At 35.8% G+C, this 17,345-nt stretch overlaps 1 protein-coding gene and 1 long non-coding RNA gene across 12 annotated transcripts in view; both read right to left on the bottom strand.

Annotated features, from left to right (window-relative positions):
• Nucleotides 1-115: 115 nt before the first annotated feature.
• On the bottom strand, nucleotides 116-7,868 carry LOC135682640 (glycerol-3-phosphate dehydrogenase [NAD(+)], cytoplasmic). 2 transcript variants are annotated; one of them, XM_065197609.2, is made up of 11 exons: nucleotides 7,481-7,868; nucleotides 7,085-7,262; nucleotides 6,851-6,919; nucleotides 5,981-6,052; nucleotides 5,252-5,293; nucleotides 4,813-4,951; nucleotides 4,355-4,467; nucleotides 3,164-3,204; nucleotides 1,834-2,023; nucleotides 1,097-1,203; nucleotides 116-379 (listed from the first exon to the last, which is right to left on the bottom strand). In XM_065197609.2, the coding sequence occupies exons 1-11, from the start codon at nucleotides 7,663-7,665 to the stop codon at nucleotides 292-294; spliced, it is 1,224 nt and encodes a 407-aa protein (XP_065053681.2). In that variant the 5' UTR covers nucleotides 7,666-7,868; the 3' UTR covers nucleotides 116-291. The 2 variants fall into 2 exon arrangements, with proteins under 2 accessions (XP_065053681.2, XP_065053682.2); XM_065197610.2 differs by lacking the exon at nucleotides 5,252-5,293 and having other exon boundaries at nucleotides 7,481-7,865.
• Nucleotides 7,869-14,802: 6,934 nt separating this feature from the next.
• LOC135682671 (uncharacterized) overlaps nucleotides 14,803-17,345 on the bottom strand; it is a 151,415-nt gene continuing 148,872 nt past the window's right edge. For all 10 annotated transcript variants that reach the window (XR_016144721.1, XR_016144720.1, XR_016144722.1 and 7 more), the window contains one exon: nucleotides 14,803-16,580. This is a non-coding gene — a long non-coding RNA (uncharacterized LOC135682671). The remainder of the gene's footprint in view (nucleotides 16,581-17,345) is intronic.

The raw sequence follows: 17,345 nt of genomic DNA, 5'->3' as shown, positions 1-17,345 counted from the left end.
GTTTCAGTTCCTTATTTCGTGTCATTAATGAACAGGGCAAGTTAACTTCAAACAATGGCTCTTTCTTGAACATTTTGCATGATAAAAAAGGCAGCGCTTCAGAGTTACTAATAGATTTTGCAAGTTTTAATGAATATATTTCAAGAAATTAGATAGGACCTAACAAAAATAATTTTTGCTAAATACACCATAGGCCTAATTACATACATACACATAATACACGTTTTTCTAAAAATGTATCGACCGACATATCTTCAAGAATACACGAATTTTAAAGACTTGACCTACATTCTAGAAATGTTCTGAAAGAGTTTCAATGAGATACGACGGGGGTTCATTCTCGTAGAAAATTCTGTATATTGCTATCATCAATGGGAACCTTAAAGATAAAAAAGAAATCGTTATTTTTTCCCCACTTCCTTTAGTTGTCAAAATTTCACTTTTAACATTCTTATAATAAATAAAGACACCCTTAACAGAAATAGCACTTTTGATATCATTACTTAACAGCTTAAAGTACAAGAAAATAATCAAAAGAGCGTCGGAGTTGGTAATTTTAAGATACTTCAACACTGTTCACATTGTTGCCTTAACAAAAAAAATAAGAAATGCATCATTCTTGGCCTTACACTCACATTGCTGAGCTATAACATCGAAAATAGTTTAATATGCACTTTGAAAACAGAGCGAATGAAAATGCTGGTACGAAGTGTGAATGTTAACGCTAACAATAGGGTATTGTACCGTTTCAGTTGACCAGTTTCAATATCCATCGTTGAAAACAGGTCGAAATAAAAACGCAACAAAGCAAAAACAGAGTATTATTAGCTTTATGTTATGTAATGTAACCAATATACGTCATATGACTGCAATCGTGAGATTAAGACTGAAAGCCATTAACAAAAGAAGTTCGATCTACAACACTTCCAAAAAATAACAGCCTAAAGAAGAGAAGCTTGTCAACAGCAGTTTCCTTGACACTCATTTGGGGCAAATCAAATCTACTAACCTTTATTTAGTCAATTTAAAATCCTTATAACCTTAGGATCGTTTTAGAGAAAACTTAAATTTTTTTTAAGAAAAACAGAAAACTTACTGGTCCTCCATCTTCTTGTCTTTCAGCAAAAGATAAACCTGATAAGCAGTATGTGGTCCCTGAAGCTTCTGACCATTCAACATTTCCTCTTCGAGTTCAAAGATGCTCTAACAAAATTAATTTGACTTATAAAAACAAATCTGAAGCAATAGCAAACAGTATCGAGGCTAATATCCAGTCAAACTTATCGAACTAAAATTTTACTCTTCGTCTCTAAAATACTTTCTATACGGATCATCAATTATTTGTATGAATTTCTTTTTACAGTTGCTTAGTCCTTTGGTCTTATAGCATGGAAAAGCAAAGGACATAGCATACTTATGTACTTTTCGCCCTCGGATAATAAAGCATCGAAACAATGACGAAAAGAAAAGCACCGTCTTATTTTAGGTTCGCAATTTAGTGAAAAATTACAAGGCAACCTTTTAGTATTTATCCTATGTTCTTAAATCTGAGGAATGGTAAAATATGTTTCTATGTTACTTCTGAAAACATGCTAAGCTAATACAACTGTAGCGAGCATATATAAATAAAAATATGAAAAAAATTTAAACAGAAATATTTACAGAAATATGAAAATTACAGCATTTTCATCTTTGACAAGGGATTTTCACCAGTTACTAACTTTTCACGCACTTTCAAACCGATGAAGCACTGATAGCCCTATCATTCCATTCACAGAGCTATCTTGAGATTCAAAACAATACGTTCATATCTGCAAAAGGAAATGTACCGACCTTTCCTGTTTTGACAAAGGCTTCTGCAACGCGTCTATTTCTTCCACCATAGCATGTTGCTATCAGGTCAGCAATACCACATGACTCTAGAAATGTACTATCAAGTACCTTGTCATAGAATGTTCTTGCAAATAGCATCATTTCGACCATACCAAGCCTTATTATTGCCGCTTTTGTATTCTCGCCATATCTAAAGAGAAAAATTTAATGTATAAAAAGACATTTATTCTAAAAGAGAAAAATATAAGGCATAAAGAGATATGATACACATAGGTGAATCGATTCTGTATACAGTCGGTATTGCAGAGATAAAAAAGGAATACAGGATTGTCTTGATAAAGCCATAAGATTTGGATGCAAGAGTTGGACTTTGAATACAACTCAATGAAAAAGACGACCCAGCAAAAGTGTAGAACTATGAATTTTCCACTTAGTATATATCCAAAAAGTGTTATCAGGATTGCACTGAAAATGCCATACAGGGTTCCCAGTCAAGAAGTTTTACTGATCCTTTGAAATGTTTTTTACTAGACCAACGTTGATAAAAAGTGATGCAAGAAAGTTTAACGGCGGTACGTTTTTGCTTGCTCCTAAACAGGCACATATTCTTTATAAATTGTATTGAAAAAGAAGAGAAAAACGACCAAGACTTTTAGGAGAAATAAACCGCATCGCAAAACAAGCCTTCATATACTGATGGGTAGTGGCGTAGCCAGGGTTGGAAGATTGGAGGGGCAAAGGGGAGTGCGACAGCAAGGGTTCCAGGGACTAACCCACAGGAAAAAAATTGCTGATCACACTCTTAAGAATTCGAGAAAACACCCTATTTTGTAAATTCGTTTGGAAAAGCTATGATTTTTTTACGTAGCAAGGGTTGGCTAATCAAACACAATAACCGTTATATGTAGCTTTTCGTAGCATGAAGAACGTGAAGGAATTTTCTATATAAACTATAAAAAGAGGGGACATTCTAAAACATTCTTTATAGGTACAGATGAGGGTACTTTGTGCCTAATACGAACAGAAAATTTTTGCGACCACGCCCTTCAGATTAGCTTAGAATACATTTCAGAATACTTCTTATAGTCGTTTGCTTGCAGTCTATTAAAATTTCTAAGCTTGTCTAAAATACCAACTGTAGCTACTAATTTTATTGCAGATTTGCATTTTTCTCAGACATCAACTTTCTGAGCGCTGCCCCTCCTTGCTACGCTCCTGGTAATGGGCATAAAGCTCACCATAGTTGCTTAAAGATGCCAAGAAATCTATCAAAAACAGATGTAAAATTATGTCTTTAAAAAAATAAATAAGAGAGGGCTGGCTGACTTACCCAAGACCATCAATGACTCCTGCTCCAGTTGCAACAATATTCTAGAGAAAAATAATTCTGAAAAGATATAGTTGATTGATTATGAAGATTACTGTTATCCAGTGCAAAAGGTAGAATGCAGTATAAATGCAGGTATGTCGCAAAAGGAGAATTAGGTTGGAATGCCATAAATGGGTTCTATAGGCAAATTATTCAAAAGCTTCATTGCAGACCACATTCTCTAGATTATCTTAGAATGTTTTATTTTACATGGAAATTATTTAACATGGAATCATCTGTGCATTATTTTGAAAATGTAGGCTTTATAGGTAGATACGCTGTTTTCAATACTAAAAAAATCCTTAAACTAGTGGTAACTATCAACTATAACAACTACCCTCTCTAGCATGACAGGCAATTAAACTCTTAAGCCCCAGTCAAAGTCATCAAACATTTCACTGTCTATAAATCATATTTCACTGCTTGGTTTTTTTCTGTATTGTTAATTGGTGGTAAAAGGAAAAACTCTGTGAAATCCTCTGGTCAAAATCAGTAGGGTACCTGTTTTAAATTACCAAAACATTGCAAGGGGAAAAATAAAGTGAGGATATGAAGAGAGCTTGACAAATTTTTCAATAAAATAGCTACTTATAACAAAACTGCTGAATATATTTTGCTGGTATCCCTAGGACTACGACATTAGCAAAGAACAGCCTGATTTTCATCAAAATTTATTAGGTGGATACGTACCAAATCAAAATGAGATCAAAGTTTGTGACAGACCCTTCATTTCAAAAACTAATTTTGCTTTAGACCTTCTTCAAATTTTGCCTATCATCATCTAACAAACTCCATGCCAAAAAAGTGACCAAACAGCGTCAAAATTCACCCAACATTTGTTTTTATGATTTTTTTGTAAAATGCTTGGCTAGTTTGCTCAGGGCTCTATTATCAATAAGTCTATATGCCTATCAGCTCTACATGAAGAAATAACATGCAACTTCTGATACATTAATAAAAAATTCTAAGAAAGTACAATTACATGAAGTATGTTTTTTTTCATAAAGTTAAAAAATGGCCTAATTTTCTATCTTCAAATGTTTCCCTGCTAGAGGATTTACATGCAAATGAAACAAAAAAATGTTAAATCAAGGTCAGTTTACAGAAGAAGCCGTTTTGCATTCTGATTATCTAGATATCTAAAAAACATACTTTGAGAGCACCACACAGTTCCACTGTATGCTCATCTTCTACACATTTAACTTTGAAATAGTCACAATGGAAAAGATTTTTCCACATCTCCCACTGAGATTTATCATTACAGCCTGAAAGAAAGAAGTAGAAATAGGCCTAGCATTTAGAGGGATTGGAAAAATATGTTTTAGAAGAATTAATAAAATGATACTTAAAAGAAAATTAAAAAATTAAAAAAGCAAAATTCATTTCAAAACAAAACAATTAATCAACAGCTGGTTATATATCATGATAATAAATCCTCTGAAATTACAGGAGGCATATTACCATATAGGCCAAAGAATATTGTGGTAAAATGTTCTTAGTTCAGTCAACAGCTAGAATGGCATTCAATAATTTTTCTAGCTTGTTTACCTATCTGGGAATCATCATTAACATCATGAAAACATTACAAGTCACTAATAAAAAGGGGATACCTATAGTTGCCTCTGTGAACTTTTCATCAGCAACCTCATTTGCAAGATTAGCACCCATAAGTACTCCACACTGCAAACCCAAGCAGTCTTCAATAACTTCTGACATTTGTTTCAATCCAACAGAAGTATGGCTCAAGCCCTATGATTAAGAAAATTGGGGTTGGAATAAAAATAAACTAACAAGCTTTAGAACTACGTCCAAAACTAGCTAAGAAAGTATCAAAAATGAAGAAGAAAAATAAACTCTGATGAATTTGCAACATGGCACAGATTTTTAGCAATCATCTCATGTTTCTTGACAAACAAAAAGAAATAATTTTTCACTGATGCAATCTGCCATCTATAAAAAAACTTTCTTTTGCAAAAATTGCAGCAAATGGGATGGTCCTTCACTTCAAGATATTTTTGCTCACACAGACACACAATATGGTCTAAGTACCTGTGCATCTGCAATTTGTCTATTCAATAGCAACAGATCAGTCTGAAGTATGAGATACGAAAATTAAAATCAAAATCTGACATGATGGAAGATAATTCCAAACTAAAATATGTCATGCCAAACAGTGTACTCTTTATAGCTTCCTCACAAGTTGTTTGCAAATAAAAACAAAATGAAATGAAATATAATCTGAGAATCTTCTCAAGTCTTCATATTATAGAAAAGATTTAAGAAACATTATTTTTCATTAAAAAACTCAGTTCTGTATTTGGATGATATGTATTTTAACAAGGAATATTTTCCAAAACACCAAAAGAGCCCTCTATTACACTAGGCAATTTCTTGTACATGTGCACTTTTTCTTGCTTGTTTGCTCCTTAAAAGTAGTATTGGCAAATATATAAAAATTTTGAATCATTTTGAAAATTAGCTAAACCACCTCGGCAAGTTACCTGTGTAGAGCACGGATGTAAATGATGTTCTTCAAAAAATATAGTGTCAAGAAAAAATTCCTTTGGTGTTGAACTGCATGAGGTCGTGAGGTCATCTTCATATCAACTGATTAAATCTACAAATTGACAGGTCTTGACACCTTTAAAAAAGTTGAGGTTTCACTGGCAGATATTTATTTAACTACACATCATTTGTGACATATAAAATATAGCGGGCAACAGCAAATCAAGACACAAACACACACACTCAGCTATGACATATAAAATGAAAACATACCTTAATTAGAGAAATGCCTGTTGCACCCTTCTTTAATGAGCCTTTAATCTGACTGCACATTGGCACTACAAACTGACAGTACCATCATAACTTTACATGTTTGATTGGACAGGCTTCAATAGCCTTTAATCCTATCATAAATTTTGCAAGAGCTGATTACCACAGAAATTTTAGAAATATACTGCCATATGAAATCACACTTACTACATATTCAGAAGTCACCAAAACTTATTCAGTAGGCATATTTTCAAATCAGACAAGTAAGGGGTTAGCATTGCTATATAGTAGCATGGAGGGAAGAAATAAGTAGTGTCAACATATCAGAAACACCCTGTAACAATCTCAATTAATTGTCTTAAAACTGAATACATATCTACCCAATCTGTAGTGTAAAACTTAGCTTGGGCCTTCTAAATGTCATTGCTTTGTAAGGTTTGGTAAATATAGAAAGCAATAGCATTGCTTTAAATTATCTCTATAAACAAATAATGTTTTGCCGATAGTTAAAAACATATAATCATTCAAGATTTTTAACAAAAATCTGACTTGAAATCCCAAAACATCCCCAACAATAGCAGACTAGGTATCAACAAAGTGTCTACATATTCTCTGGGCTTAATATTATACCTGTTTGACTTTTCATGGTTGTCAAACAAAAGTGATGTTTACCAATGTTCAATAATTTTCTTGCTTGAGTATTAATAAGCATTAGCAAAATTTGCCTATCATAACTAATATTTAACCTAAACATTTGTGTAGGTTGACCTGTGACTTTTTCTTAATAAAGCTGTAATTTATAGTAAGTGTGACTGAGCAGATTTCTCAATATGAATATTATGGTATATTGTTGTGAATCTGTGCAAAGTTTACCTGATGAGGCATATTGAAAATAATAACATCAGCATCAGAGATGGACTCAGTTAAGTCTGGAACAGCAATCTGCAGAGTAAATAAAACAAACTATAATGTATCAGACAACAGCCATCTCTGAGACCTTTTGTTTAGAAATTAACATGCTTTTCATCACAAAACGACAGAAAAATCTTGCCACAGAAGCATAAACATTCGTAATAATGGAAAGCAAGATACATAAACAGCACATACAACATTTTCTGGCAGCTTGTATCCTGGGAGGTATTTGACATTTTCATGGTCTGTGTTTATGATTTCCGTCAGTTTTCTACCATTCACCATTTCTTCGTGGGTGTACATTTTCACTGTCTCCTCGAACATAGCATGCCTCTTTACGTTTGGGCCAACAATCTTTGCAATAGCTGAGCCCCTAAAAACAGCAAAGGCCGGTTAAAGGTTAATCTGGCCCCTTCTATTGAGCTGACAAAGGTGAAAGCCGAAGTGCCTTTCCTAATCAAATAAATTTAACAAAAATATGTCAAAATCTTTTCGACCATTTCATGTTTATCATGTGATCGTAAAAAATTAGACCGACTTGAGTATAAAATGCAAAATTTGTCGATCCTTCTTTCTTAACGCTGTTCTTACCAGTTACCCGATCCAATCATACAGACTCTTTTCTTGCTAGATTCGGCCATCTTTGATGTAGCTGAAAGCAGTCTGGTGTGTTTAAGGCCCAGGAAAGTTGACTTGAAATTGGAACTCCCTGACAACTGTAAACACCACCTCGGCCGCTTTAAAATCGTGGACAATGTCAAATTTGTCCACTCCATGCCCTCTTTCAGGCTACTTTTGCAATCTGCAATAGAACGAGGTTTTTTCTGACCTCGAATGGCTGGCACAAGTCATAGATCAGAAGATAGTGCTTAGATCAGAAAACTTTTTGACACAACTTCCATTTTCAGTACCAAACCATGCAAGACCGATGCAAACAAAACGTGCCAAAGTCACCGAGACACAGGAACACCGAGGCAAAGGGGCCCATTTTTGATCACGTGATCATAATCCAAAAGATGGCCTTTTCCCCTGGCACTTGAAACTGAAACAGCGGTAGAAGTGAATTACACTCCCCCATGTGGGGAATAGGGGGGACCAGTCCCCCCCACTATTTCAGAAAGTTGGTCCTTGAGATTCTTGCAAACCTGATTAGAAATATTCAGGAGGGGAATAGGGGGGACCAGTCCCCCCCACTATTTCAGGAAGTTGGTCCTTGAGATTCTTGCAAACCTGATTAGAAAACTTCAGGAGGGGGGGGGGGGGTATGTACGTTATCTAGATCGTCACATGTAAATGACATTTCTTGGGAGACAACAGGTGTTTCCTCCGGAAGAAAAAGTTTCAAACAGGGGGAAAGGGCGTGGTCCAAAAGGGCGTTGTCCCTGACACACCTTTTGTCCCCCTCCACTTATTCCAGGCTGGAGCCGCCACTGCACTCCCTTTCAAAAGTATTCGAACGGAAGACATTGTTGCGACTGTGCCGGGTCAAGTTGTTGAAAACAAAAAGAAAAGTTATTAATTGCTCTTTATTTATAGAATGACACTAGGAATCACTTCAAAATTTCAGGCAATCATAAAACAAAGATTAACTTACATAAATTTTCAAATTCAATTCCATAATTCATTTTATTAATGGATTAACTTTAACATTTTGTGGGGATAGTCGCGAGACAAAAGGGCAGCACAGGGCCGGCAAGGAAATGACATCTGCAAATTTTCAATAAAATGGAGAGGAATATTGGCACAAAATGTCAAAATTTTTATCATTTTATTGCTGCTCGGTCTTTGGAGGATCTCGACTCATGTAAGGCTTTATAGAAGACCAAAGAAGCCATAGCATTTCAGGGCCAGCGAAACGTATTTGAAAGTTAAGGGGCCAAAATATCAAAGTCTAGAAAGGGCTTAGGAAAGGCCGCCACCATGGTTGGCGGAAAGAGAAATTTTAGAATTATGATGCCTTAGGGGTGGCCAGAAACTGTATCTAAAATTAATTTTGACTGGAGGTGTCGCATAGTCGCGTATATTGTGATGTTGACTTGAAATATAAAAGTTTTGCAAAGTTTTAGAATAACCACTATCGTATAGCTCGAAATGAAACCTTTTTTAGATTTTAAAAGTACCCAAATAAGATGGGGGAGAAAAATAAATGAAACACGGAGTAATGAAAAAAATTGACGTTGAAATATCAACGGAAGAACTATCAACTAAAAATAAAAAATTTGAGCAATTTTGTACAGTTAAGATATAGCTTTGTAACATCTGATCTTAACTTCTTCGAAAATTAAGTGCTCTAACAAAAATTTGAAAAACCTTCAAACTGGGCTTGTCAAAATGAGTTTGAATAGAATTTATAATAGTGCCGATACTTTCTTTCTCTTTCTTAGTAGGAATGGATTATCAAAACGATCAAACTCTGAAGTTTTCTTGATGATACTTTTTAAAAACAGATCTGCCCATACTTTATTTCTCATATCCTCAAAAAAGCTCTTTCCAGCTGTTTCTTTTCCTTCAACAGATGATTTCTCTCTTTTTGTAATGTTTGTAAACCTTGTGTGCCAAGTTTAGGCAATTGAAAAAAACGAAACTCCGTCAATTTTTGCTGGCACCAAGTTATTCTGGACTAGGTTTCTCGATCTATTTGCTAAGCCAAGCTGTTACTCTTTGTGAAACTTAGACAATGACCGGTTTCTTCGATCTAATTCCCATTTTCAATTTTATGTATGTCTTCTATGGTAAAGACATAGCAACCAAGGTAAAGCTGAGGACACATTTAAGAGAATACTAGGCAAAGTTACTTACAGAATCATATACAACATTTGTTTCCACTTTTGCTTAAAATTTTTCTTTGGCACTGCAAAAAGTGGGGGCATGGCCCCCCGAGCCCCCCTGGTTTCACCGGCCCTGCATTTTCAATTACCTTTGGATTTGGACTACGAGAAGGCCCTGGAAGAGTGACGATTCAGTTAACAGCAGAAAAATCGCTTGTATCCTTAGTTGTGCGACATGGAGAATTGTCTTGATGAAAAACAGAAGGCTGATTTATGTAACTTTAATTTTTTCTGGCACTTTCGGGAAGGCTTTCTTGGAATATGGCAACATAATATGTGACCTTCACCAAACACCTCCGAAGAACAAGATGGCGACGCAATTAGGCCCAACGCAACCCTAGACCATTTCTAAAAATCCTTCCTTTCCTTACATTTTGTTGAAAGGCCTTTTGATAACATCTTTCCCCAGTTGTTTTTCCGGGTTGAGAAGGCTTCAGAATCATTTTTTAAACCAAATCTACCCTCGTTCAATAAAGCTATTATGGCCCCAGTCCGTGCAAGGTCATTCCTTCGTGACTTTCACTCTGTTTTGCCGGCGAGTGCAGTTATTTGCTGAAAAATCAGGATTTCTTCTTAGGACACAATTATGATTCCATATTTGATAAAGTATGCATAATTTAGTTCTTTAGCCGATTTTGGTCACAAAACTTCATAGATTTTGCTGATTTTACTCCTTTAAAATTGACAAAAAAGTTTCTTAGCAAACCTTGCTACAATTTTTTGGTTCCAATAAGAAAACTTTTTTGACCTGCCTGTTCTCTACTTTTTCTGCCGTAAACTGCTTTTTTACACGAGTTGCAAATTCTTTGAGTAGTAGACTTCGTGTAGCCCACTTGTTTTGGAATTTCATCATATGAATGACCTACCTGGCGTAAAAACTTTATGACCATTTGCTTCTTATCTTCATCCATATTTTGTGCTTTTACCAGTGCCCAAAGATAAACATTTCTTGCACTTTTGAGAACAATTTTCTCAGCGAACTTTTTCTGAACAAAATTTTTGCCTGTTTATATATTTATTCTGCTTATTTCCTGACGCCGTCGTTTTATTTTTCCCACCATTATTTGATCTTACTTTTTCACTAACATGGCGTTTGTAAAATTTAGGCCCAAAATTTTGCCCAACCGTTCGAATACTTTTGGGAGGGGAGTGTACTTTTTGTGAGAAAAGGGTATTATATAAGCATCAAGGATCATATTAACATCAGTATATTAACAAACTAATCTTAAACTAAAGAATAAGACCAGGCAAAATCTATTTTCATTTCAACAATACTTATTAAAAGAAAGCTATTCAATTTAGCGGGCCCATGTCCCTAAGTGCTCTATTATGAAGCAGTGGAGGCGCAAACCACTAGGTTCTTGGGGAGAAGGGGGCAAGGCAAACATTTTCCTGCAACGCCCTTTTACTCGCATGGAAAGGAATGCAAATTTACTTGAAGGAAATGCCTATGATTAACTTTTTGTTAGGTAAGGGCAGTTTCAAAATCATAGGATCACGTCAGAAAAGGTATGTTGCAAAAATATAACCCCCCTTCAACATTTTCCCATCAAATACTTAAATTGACCCTGTCGTGAACTGGGAGGACATGTTCCTCCTAGTCCCCCCGTGGCGCCGCTATTGCCCTCAAGTCACTTCATAGTTTCCAATTACTGTATTGGTCACAATACATCCCGTTTCGCAAAAGGCAAGGTAACACTTTTTGGGCGAGTAACAGAAGCCGTGTGATAAATGTTCATATTGCAAAGTGTTCTCATTTCCGTATCTTATATTAAAGAGACGCACCTAAGTTTACAAGGCATTACTAAATGTCTTTGAGTGAAATGCTCAATACACCACCCTCCTCAACTCAGGGCCTTTATTGTAGAAAATCTAGCCCTACCCTTTTGAAGTAAGTTGAGTTCCTCGGGCTTATCTTTTAGAAAATATTTGCATGCAACGTTTGTTCTATGCTGGATTTTTACCCTACCCTATAAGATCTTACCCTAAAAGGTAAGCCTATTTTGAAATAAAAAATAAACAGAAATAGAGCACGATAAATCTCCAGTACGATCTGCACATTTGTTGCATTTAAAGTGCAAAAAACAAACACGGCAAAGATAAAGTACCAAAGTACCAAGCTTTTTATCTTGTAGAAGCAAAATCTGCAAGAAGGGACTGCTCTGCTTGCTTATACGGTTGTATACGGCCACCCTATGTTTTTAAGTATTTTATTGTAAAAGCCAGGGACGTTGTGGCTAGGCGGGACACCGGGAATAATAATAATAACTTTCATTTTCGTTGAAATTAAATACTACAATTACCAATTTAACTATTACAGGTAATTGGCAATTGGCTAGCCTTGGTTTACAGAATAAAAATAAATAACAAGCGTGATTCACATATAGTTATGTATGTAGTTAAAAGCAGAGTAGTTCAGGGTTAGTCCATGCTTTGTTCCTACAGCAAAATATGTAATAGGTGGTACCATTGGATATCATAGAAAGCTTGGAAAAAAGATATTGTTTGTGTTGATCATCGATGGGAAGAAAGTCATACATTGCAAGGAATAATTGGCATAAGTCGCTGAAGATGCCAAGAGAGCTGATGGAGAGACTTACAAATATGACAGATTTGAACCTTTGTCTTAGATCTGAGACAAGGCGAGCGTATTTTAAACGTTTCCTTTCTGCATTGCAGTTAAAGTTAGTTTCAAATCCTATCGTTAGTTCTAAAACATATAAATTGTTTTCCTTTGTCTGCAAAAGTTGATCTGGGCGCAGATTGTCCCCTATTATGAAGGATGGTGAGGAGGACCCAGGTATATCGGCAAAAATAGAGGATCCCTCTATTGCTCTCAACAAGATGGCAAGAAAATTTAGAGCAGAATTACGACGCCAGGTAGAAACGCCCTTACTCTAGATAAACTTTGCAGCCTGAAATGACATGTAGTAATGTTTCAGGAAGAAGGCAGAATTCGCAATCAGATGATTGGCTTAGGTTCCAAAGGCTTAGATTCTTGCGCGTAGGGAGAGTATTGTTCAGGTATTTGAAGGTGAAGTTGAAGATGCTCGTAGGTAGGTTGCTCTGCACAATAGATCAATTGCCATTCAGCTTTTTAAGAGAGTGGTCCAACAGAAATGAGATAATAGCACCCTGGGATAGTAATTGGTGTGCCAAGCGCTCTCTACTGCCTGATTTTACTGCTTTCAGTACACTTTTGGTGTTACGGTAAATTTAATATTGCAGATTCATTCCACTACTGGTGTTTTTCCGTAAAGCTTGCATGTTTGTGTTAGGAGAAGTTAGGAGGGCATTGCGTGCAACAGTTTGGCATTGACTGAATTTGACAGAAGATAGATGAAGATCGAAACCAAATTGATTTTTAGAAAGAACTATACTAGTTAAGGTAGCACGTATGGGAAGATGAAGAAATTGGCGAATGTATTTAGAGACAAGATTATCGAGGTTTTCAGTGACCCAGGCCTTCGATAGGTCTGCAACAGTGAATTTACAAAAATCACAAAAATTGCATAAAAAAAGACAGAGAATGTCACCATGAGCCCTCCACGCAAGGAACCCAGAGTGGGACCTTAAATGAGCCAGGATCTCGTGAAACAAGGGGAATCTTGTACCAAGAATTTGTTTACCTGAGGTTGTCTTGGAATATTGGTCCTTTAAAAGAACAAGGGTCCGCAGAGGATTCGATGCGCGGAGTGCTCACAGTTCGTTTATGATGACGTAGAGATGGCATAGGCTCAATCAAAGCGTTTAGTGGCATATATATATTTTAATGTAGCCTCAAGGATTAAAGTGTTTGACATAGGTGGCAACTTTTCATCACCATAGAGAAGGATTTTAAGAAGCGCTTGATTTGAAAGGTTTAATAAGCCCTGAGGTTGTAATATATTGTTAGCAGTATCGAGAAGATCCTTTCTTTGCACATTGTTGTTATGGCAGAGCAGCAAAAAGTATTCCGTATCCTCAACTCCATCGTTGGTTAGGCACATTGGATTTACTGTGTCTTTAAAGTTATGCGCAAATATGTGAAGATTTAGCTTACTTAAACCCACACGAAGTTGTGTTAAAAATGCTAAGCCTTTCAGATCGTGGATGCTGTAGACTGGGTGGGGTAAGTGACGAATGGGTTTTACAAAGTTTCTTTTTGAAAATTCCCAGAGATGAAGATTGCCTAACTCCAGGTCAAGTTTATTCCATTCCGAAAGACAGTTGAGGTAAAATCTTGCGCCAAAGCTTTTCGCTTTTGCATGTATTTGCCCAATTATAGTTGGTCTAAGATGCCCAATTAAATTTGCCCAATTACTCGATCTGAGAGTTCTATTTGGAATATACCGCTCCACCGGTAAATACACAGGTGCATTTCCTATCACGCACTTGAAAGTAAGCAGCTCAAATTTGAGCCATATGTGTTGTTTCACTGGCAGCCAGAGCAGATCAAAGGCTGTACTATGGTGGCCCATGGCAATTGTACTTAATTTAAACGTAATGTGGAGGAAAATCCTATCTATATAAATGAAGTTTTATTCTAACTTCTATCTATATCAATTTTTTTCTATAGAATTATTTTACTTAAATTTGAACTTACTTATAATTATTTTTTATTTTATTTCACATCACTTTATAGAAATTTTATTTTTTTATTTATAATACAGAAATTTTTTTTATACTTCAATTTTCATAAATCGTTTTTAGTTACCTATGAAAATGAATTTTTTCTTCCTTCGTATGTTTTTTTTTCTTGTGTGTGGCCCAGCGCTACAACTATCACACTGGTACTTTGTGTAAATTTGTGAAGAAGTCGGCAGCATGCAAGACGAGAAAACATGGCGGACGGCAGAGACCAATTTCGGAATTGTATGGCCAGAGTTAAAGCCAAGAGAACCTGCAAAAAATGGGAAAAGCAAAAAATCGAGAAAATGTATTAAATTTATTGTTGTTCAAAAAATCAACTCCCAGCCGTCTGGGAAGCTAAAGAAGTATGAGCCCTTGGATGCCAGAGCTTTGATTCGTTCACTTTAAATGTAAAAGAGGCCTGTGAACATTTCTATGCAGCTCCAAGCGAATCGCATGATGTTCTAAACTCTCATGCACACGTGATGAGCATGTTGTTGGAAGGAAAGTGTTTCTAGTGGGATTCATTACAACCTCATCAGCAACACTGAAAAGTGACAAAAAATGGTCTAAAACCGCAGCACATCAGCAGCAAGAACTAAGTCGTGATCTAGGTACCAGAAAAGCATCAAGGTCAAGACTTGGCCATAGTGAGATGCCTTTTGCAAAAACCGCAACCCAAATAAATAACATCCAATCATCACACATCCCAAAGTCTATATCAATCGCTGACCTTATTAATGCCGGAAAGTTGATCAAACCAGTTGAACATGATACAATCTCTCTGGCATTGGAATCATTTGGTATTGCTAACAAAGTATGGCACAAAATGAAGTAAAAGATTTTGAAATTGAAAAAGAAAGCTTTGGAACTGGGGGTTTTCGACATGCATTTAGAGCCACCAGGAAAGGAAAATTGTAGGTAGTGAAGAAGTTCAGAGAAAATACATGGCGTACACTTAGCCATTACTTGGTGATACGCCACCTAATGATCATACAAGGAAGCAAGTGCAAATGCACATGGAAGCAAAAGGAATTTCGAATCGCCTCAAGAAAGATGTAAATGATGTCAAGGAATTCTTTGGAGAAGTGTTTAGATATGATACCATTTACTTAAGTACGATACGACAAATAAAATAAATACTAGCTTGTTTCTCCTCTACTCTGTATTTGTTATGTTACATTTATATTATTTAACTTCCTTTTACATTGTTTGTACTTTTAAGCTTGGATTATTTCTAATTTGCAACAAGTGTATGTATCCAGTGGAATTCAAAATAAAACTGAACTGAACTGAACTGAATACTTCGCACTGCTTGGCGATCTGCCAGTGACATTGGAGCCAATTTTGCCTGAGAAATTTTGTAAATATGTCAAATAATAATGGTATTCCCGACAAACCTGAAGCAGTGTCTCATTTTTCGCTTGCTGACAATGGTGGAAGATTGGTACTTCTTGACTTACAAGGTGTTGGACACAAATTGTGTGACCCAGAAATAGCAACTTCATCTAGTCTTCAAAATGGGCAGGATGAGCAATTGCTCTGTGCAGGAAATCTAAGGGATCCTGTATTTGAAAACTGCTTTATTCACCATGTTTGCAATACATACTGCAGACAACTAAGTTGAAGCAAATATCTATAGATGCTACAAGTCAATAAAATAAGAGTATTCCATGCTAAAATAAAAAAAATTTCATTGTATTTTTAATCAGGGGCGGACACTTGTTCAGATATTGGGGGGGGGGGGGGGAGAAAAGCCTATTGTTTTGAAAAGATGACATAACATTTTTCTATCGTTTTAGAACAAAGGACGACTGCCCCCTCGCACCCAGGTGTATTAATTTTTGTTTGTTTGAAGCTTTTGTTTTAATAAATTAGTATTCTATTATTTTTTAAACTCCTGTTAAGTTGTACAAGCCTCTGTTTCGTATGTAAAAAAATTTCAACAAAAAAGTTTTAAGTGCTGCATTCGGATTTGAAACTAAACCTTTTGTGAACAATTGTTGTAGTAATGTTAACTGAAAAATGTTTACTTTATTATAAACTGAACATGTCTAAATTTGTTGCTTAAAATATTGATATGCTGCAACTGTTTCTTGGAATATTAAATTTTCCGGTTCAGGTAAAAGGTCTGAAAACTTTACTTTGACATCTGGAGCTAAGTAATCATCTGGCCAGTTCTGCAAAATCAGCTGCATCTAACGAATCATTTTCTTCTACTGCTAAACCTTCATTTTGAGCACCATAGCATTCTGAAAAGGAATACATGTGATTAGGTATGCCTGTGGGAACTTGTAATCCACACTGGTGCCTGACACGGTGAGAATTCCACAGACGAGCAAAAGCGTCACATTCACGCTGAAGAACAGGAATTAATATGTAGGCTAATATCTTACGATCTCTGGCATTATGTGGATCATACTGATGTGTTGCAAGTAACCATCTAAATATACTTTCAGGCGCTTCTCCATTCTTTCATGTACATCTCTCCACCAATGTTCAATTTTGTTAGTTGTGGAGGAACTGTATCAAATTGAATCAGCTGACCGTCCAAATCGCCATTTTTGCTTCTCAGATAGGTATGTATTGAAGCCATGACACCAGTTTCAGTGCCTTTATCTATCCTTAAATAGTTTGGTAGCACCTTTGATTTAGTCAAATGCCTATAAGCATTTGCCTATAAGCATTGGCTCAGAGTTGCCATTCCAGACATTAAGAAACATTATCTTCCCTGAAAATGTGACAAGACGTCCATATGTAGCAAATGGGAGTACATCTTCAAAAATTTTTTTGTCTCCAAACAACCTGAAATGCCTTAATTTACGCTCGCAACACAATTTGACACGTTGCAAATAAATTTCAGGTCCGTATCTGTCAAAAAAGAACTTGGTCATTTTTGGAAAAATCTTTGACCCTGAATATGCAAAAATTTCAGAAAATTATCAAATTTCATAAAAAATTATTTTTTGCTCCAAACAACCTGAAATGCCTTAATTTACGCTCGCAACACAATTTGA

This window comes from Rhopilema esculentum, chromosome 16, assembly GCF_057945365.1.
Source record: "Rhopilema esculentum isolate cy_ngs chromosome 16, ASM5794536v1, whole genome shotgun sequence".
Taxonomy (NCBI): domain Eukaryota; kingdom Metazoa; phylum Cnidaria; class Scyphozoa; order Rhizostomeae; family Rhizostomatidae; genus Rhopilema; species Rhopilema esculentum.
The sequence above is the reverse complement of the archived record's forward strand: the minus strand, read 5'-3'. Positions and strand labels throughout refer to the sequence as shown.

Bases quoted from the DNA above. Each gene is read 5' to 3' on its own strand.
- LOC135682640 (XM_065197609.2), bottom strand. From the start codon at position 7,665: ATGGAGTGGACAAATTTGACATTGTCCACGATTTTAAAGCGGCCGAGG. The intron at 3,205-4,354 runs GTATGTTTTTTA...ATTTTTCTCTAG, and splicing joins AACTGTGTGGTGCTCTCAAA to AATATTGTTGCAACTGGAGC. The intron at 2,024-3,163 runs GTAAGTCAGCCA...TTTTCTCTTTAG, and splicing joins GGAGTCATTGATGGTCTTGG to ATATGGCGAGAATACAAAAG.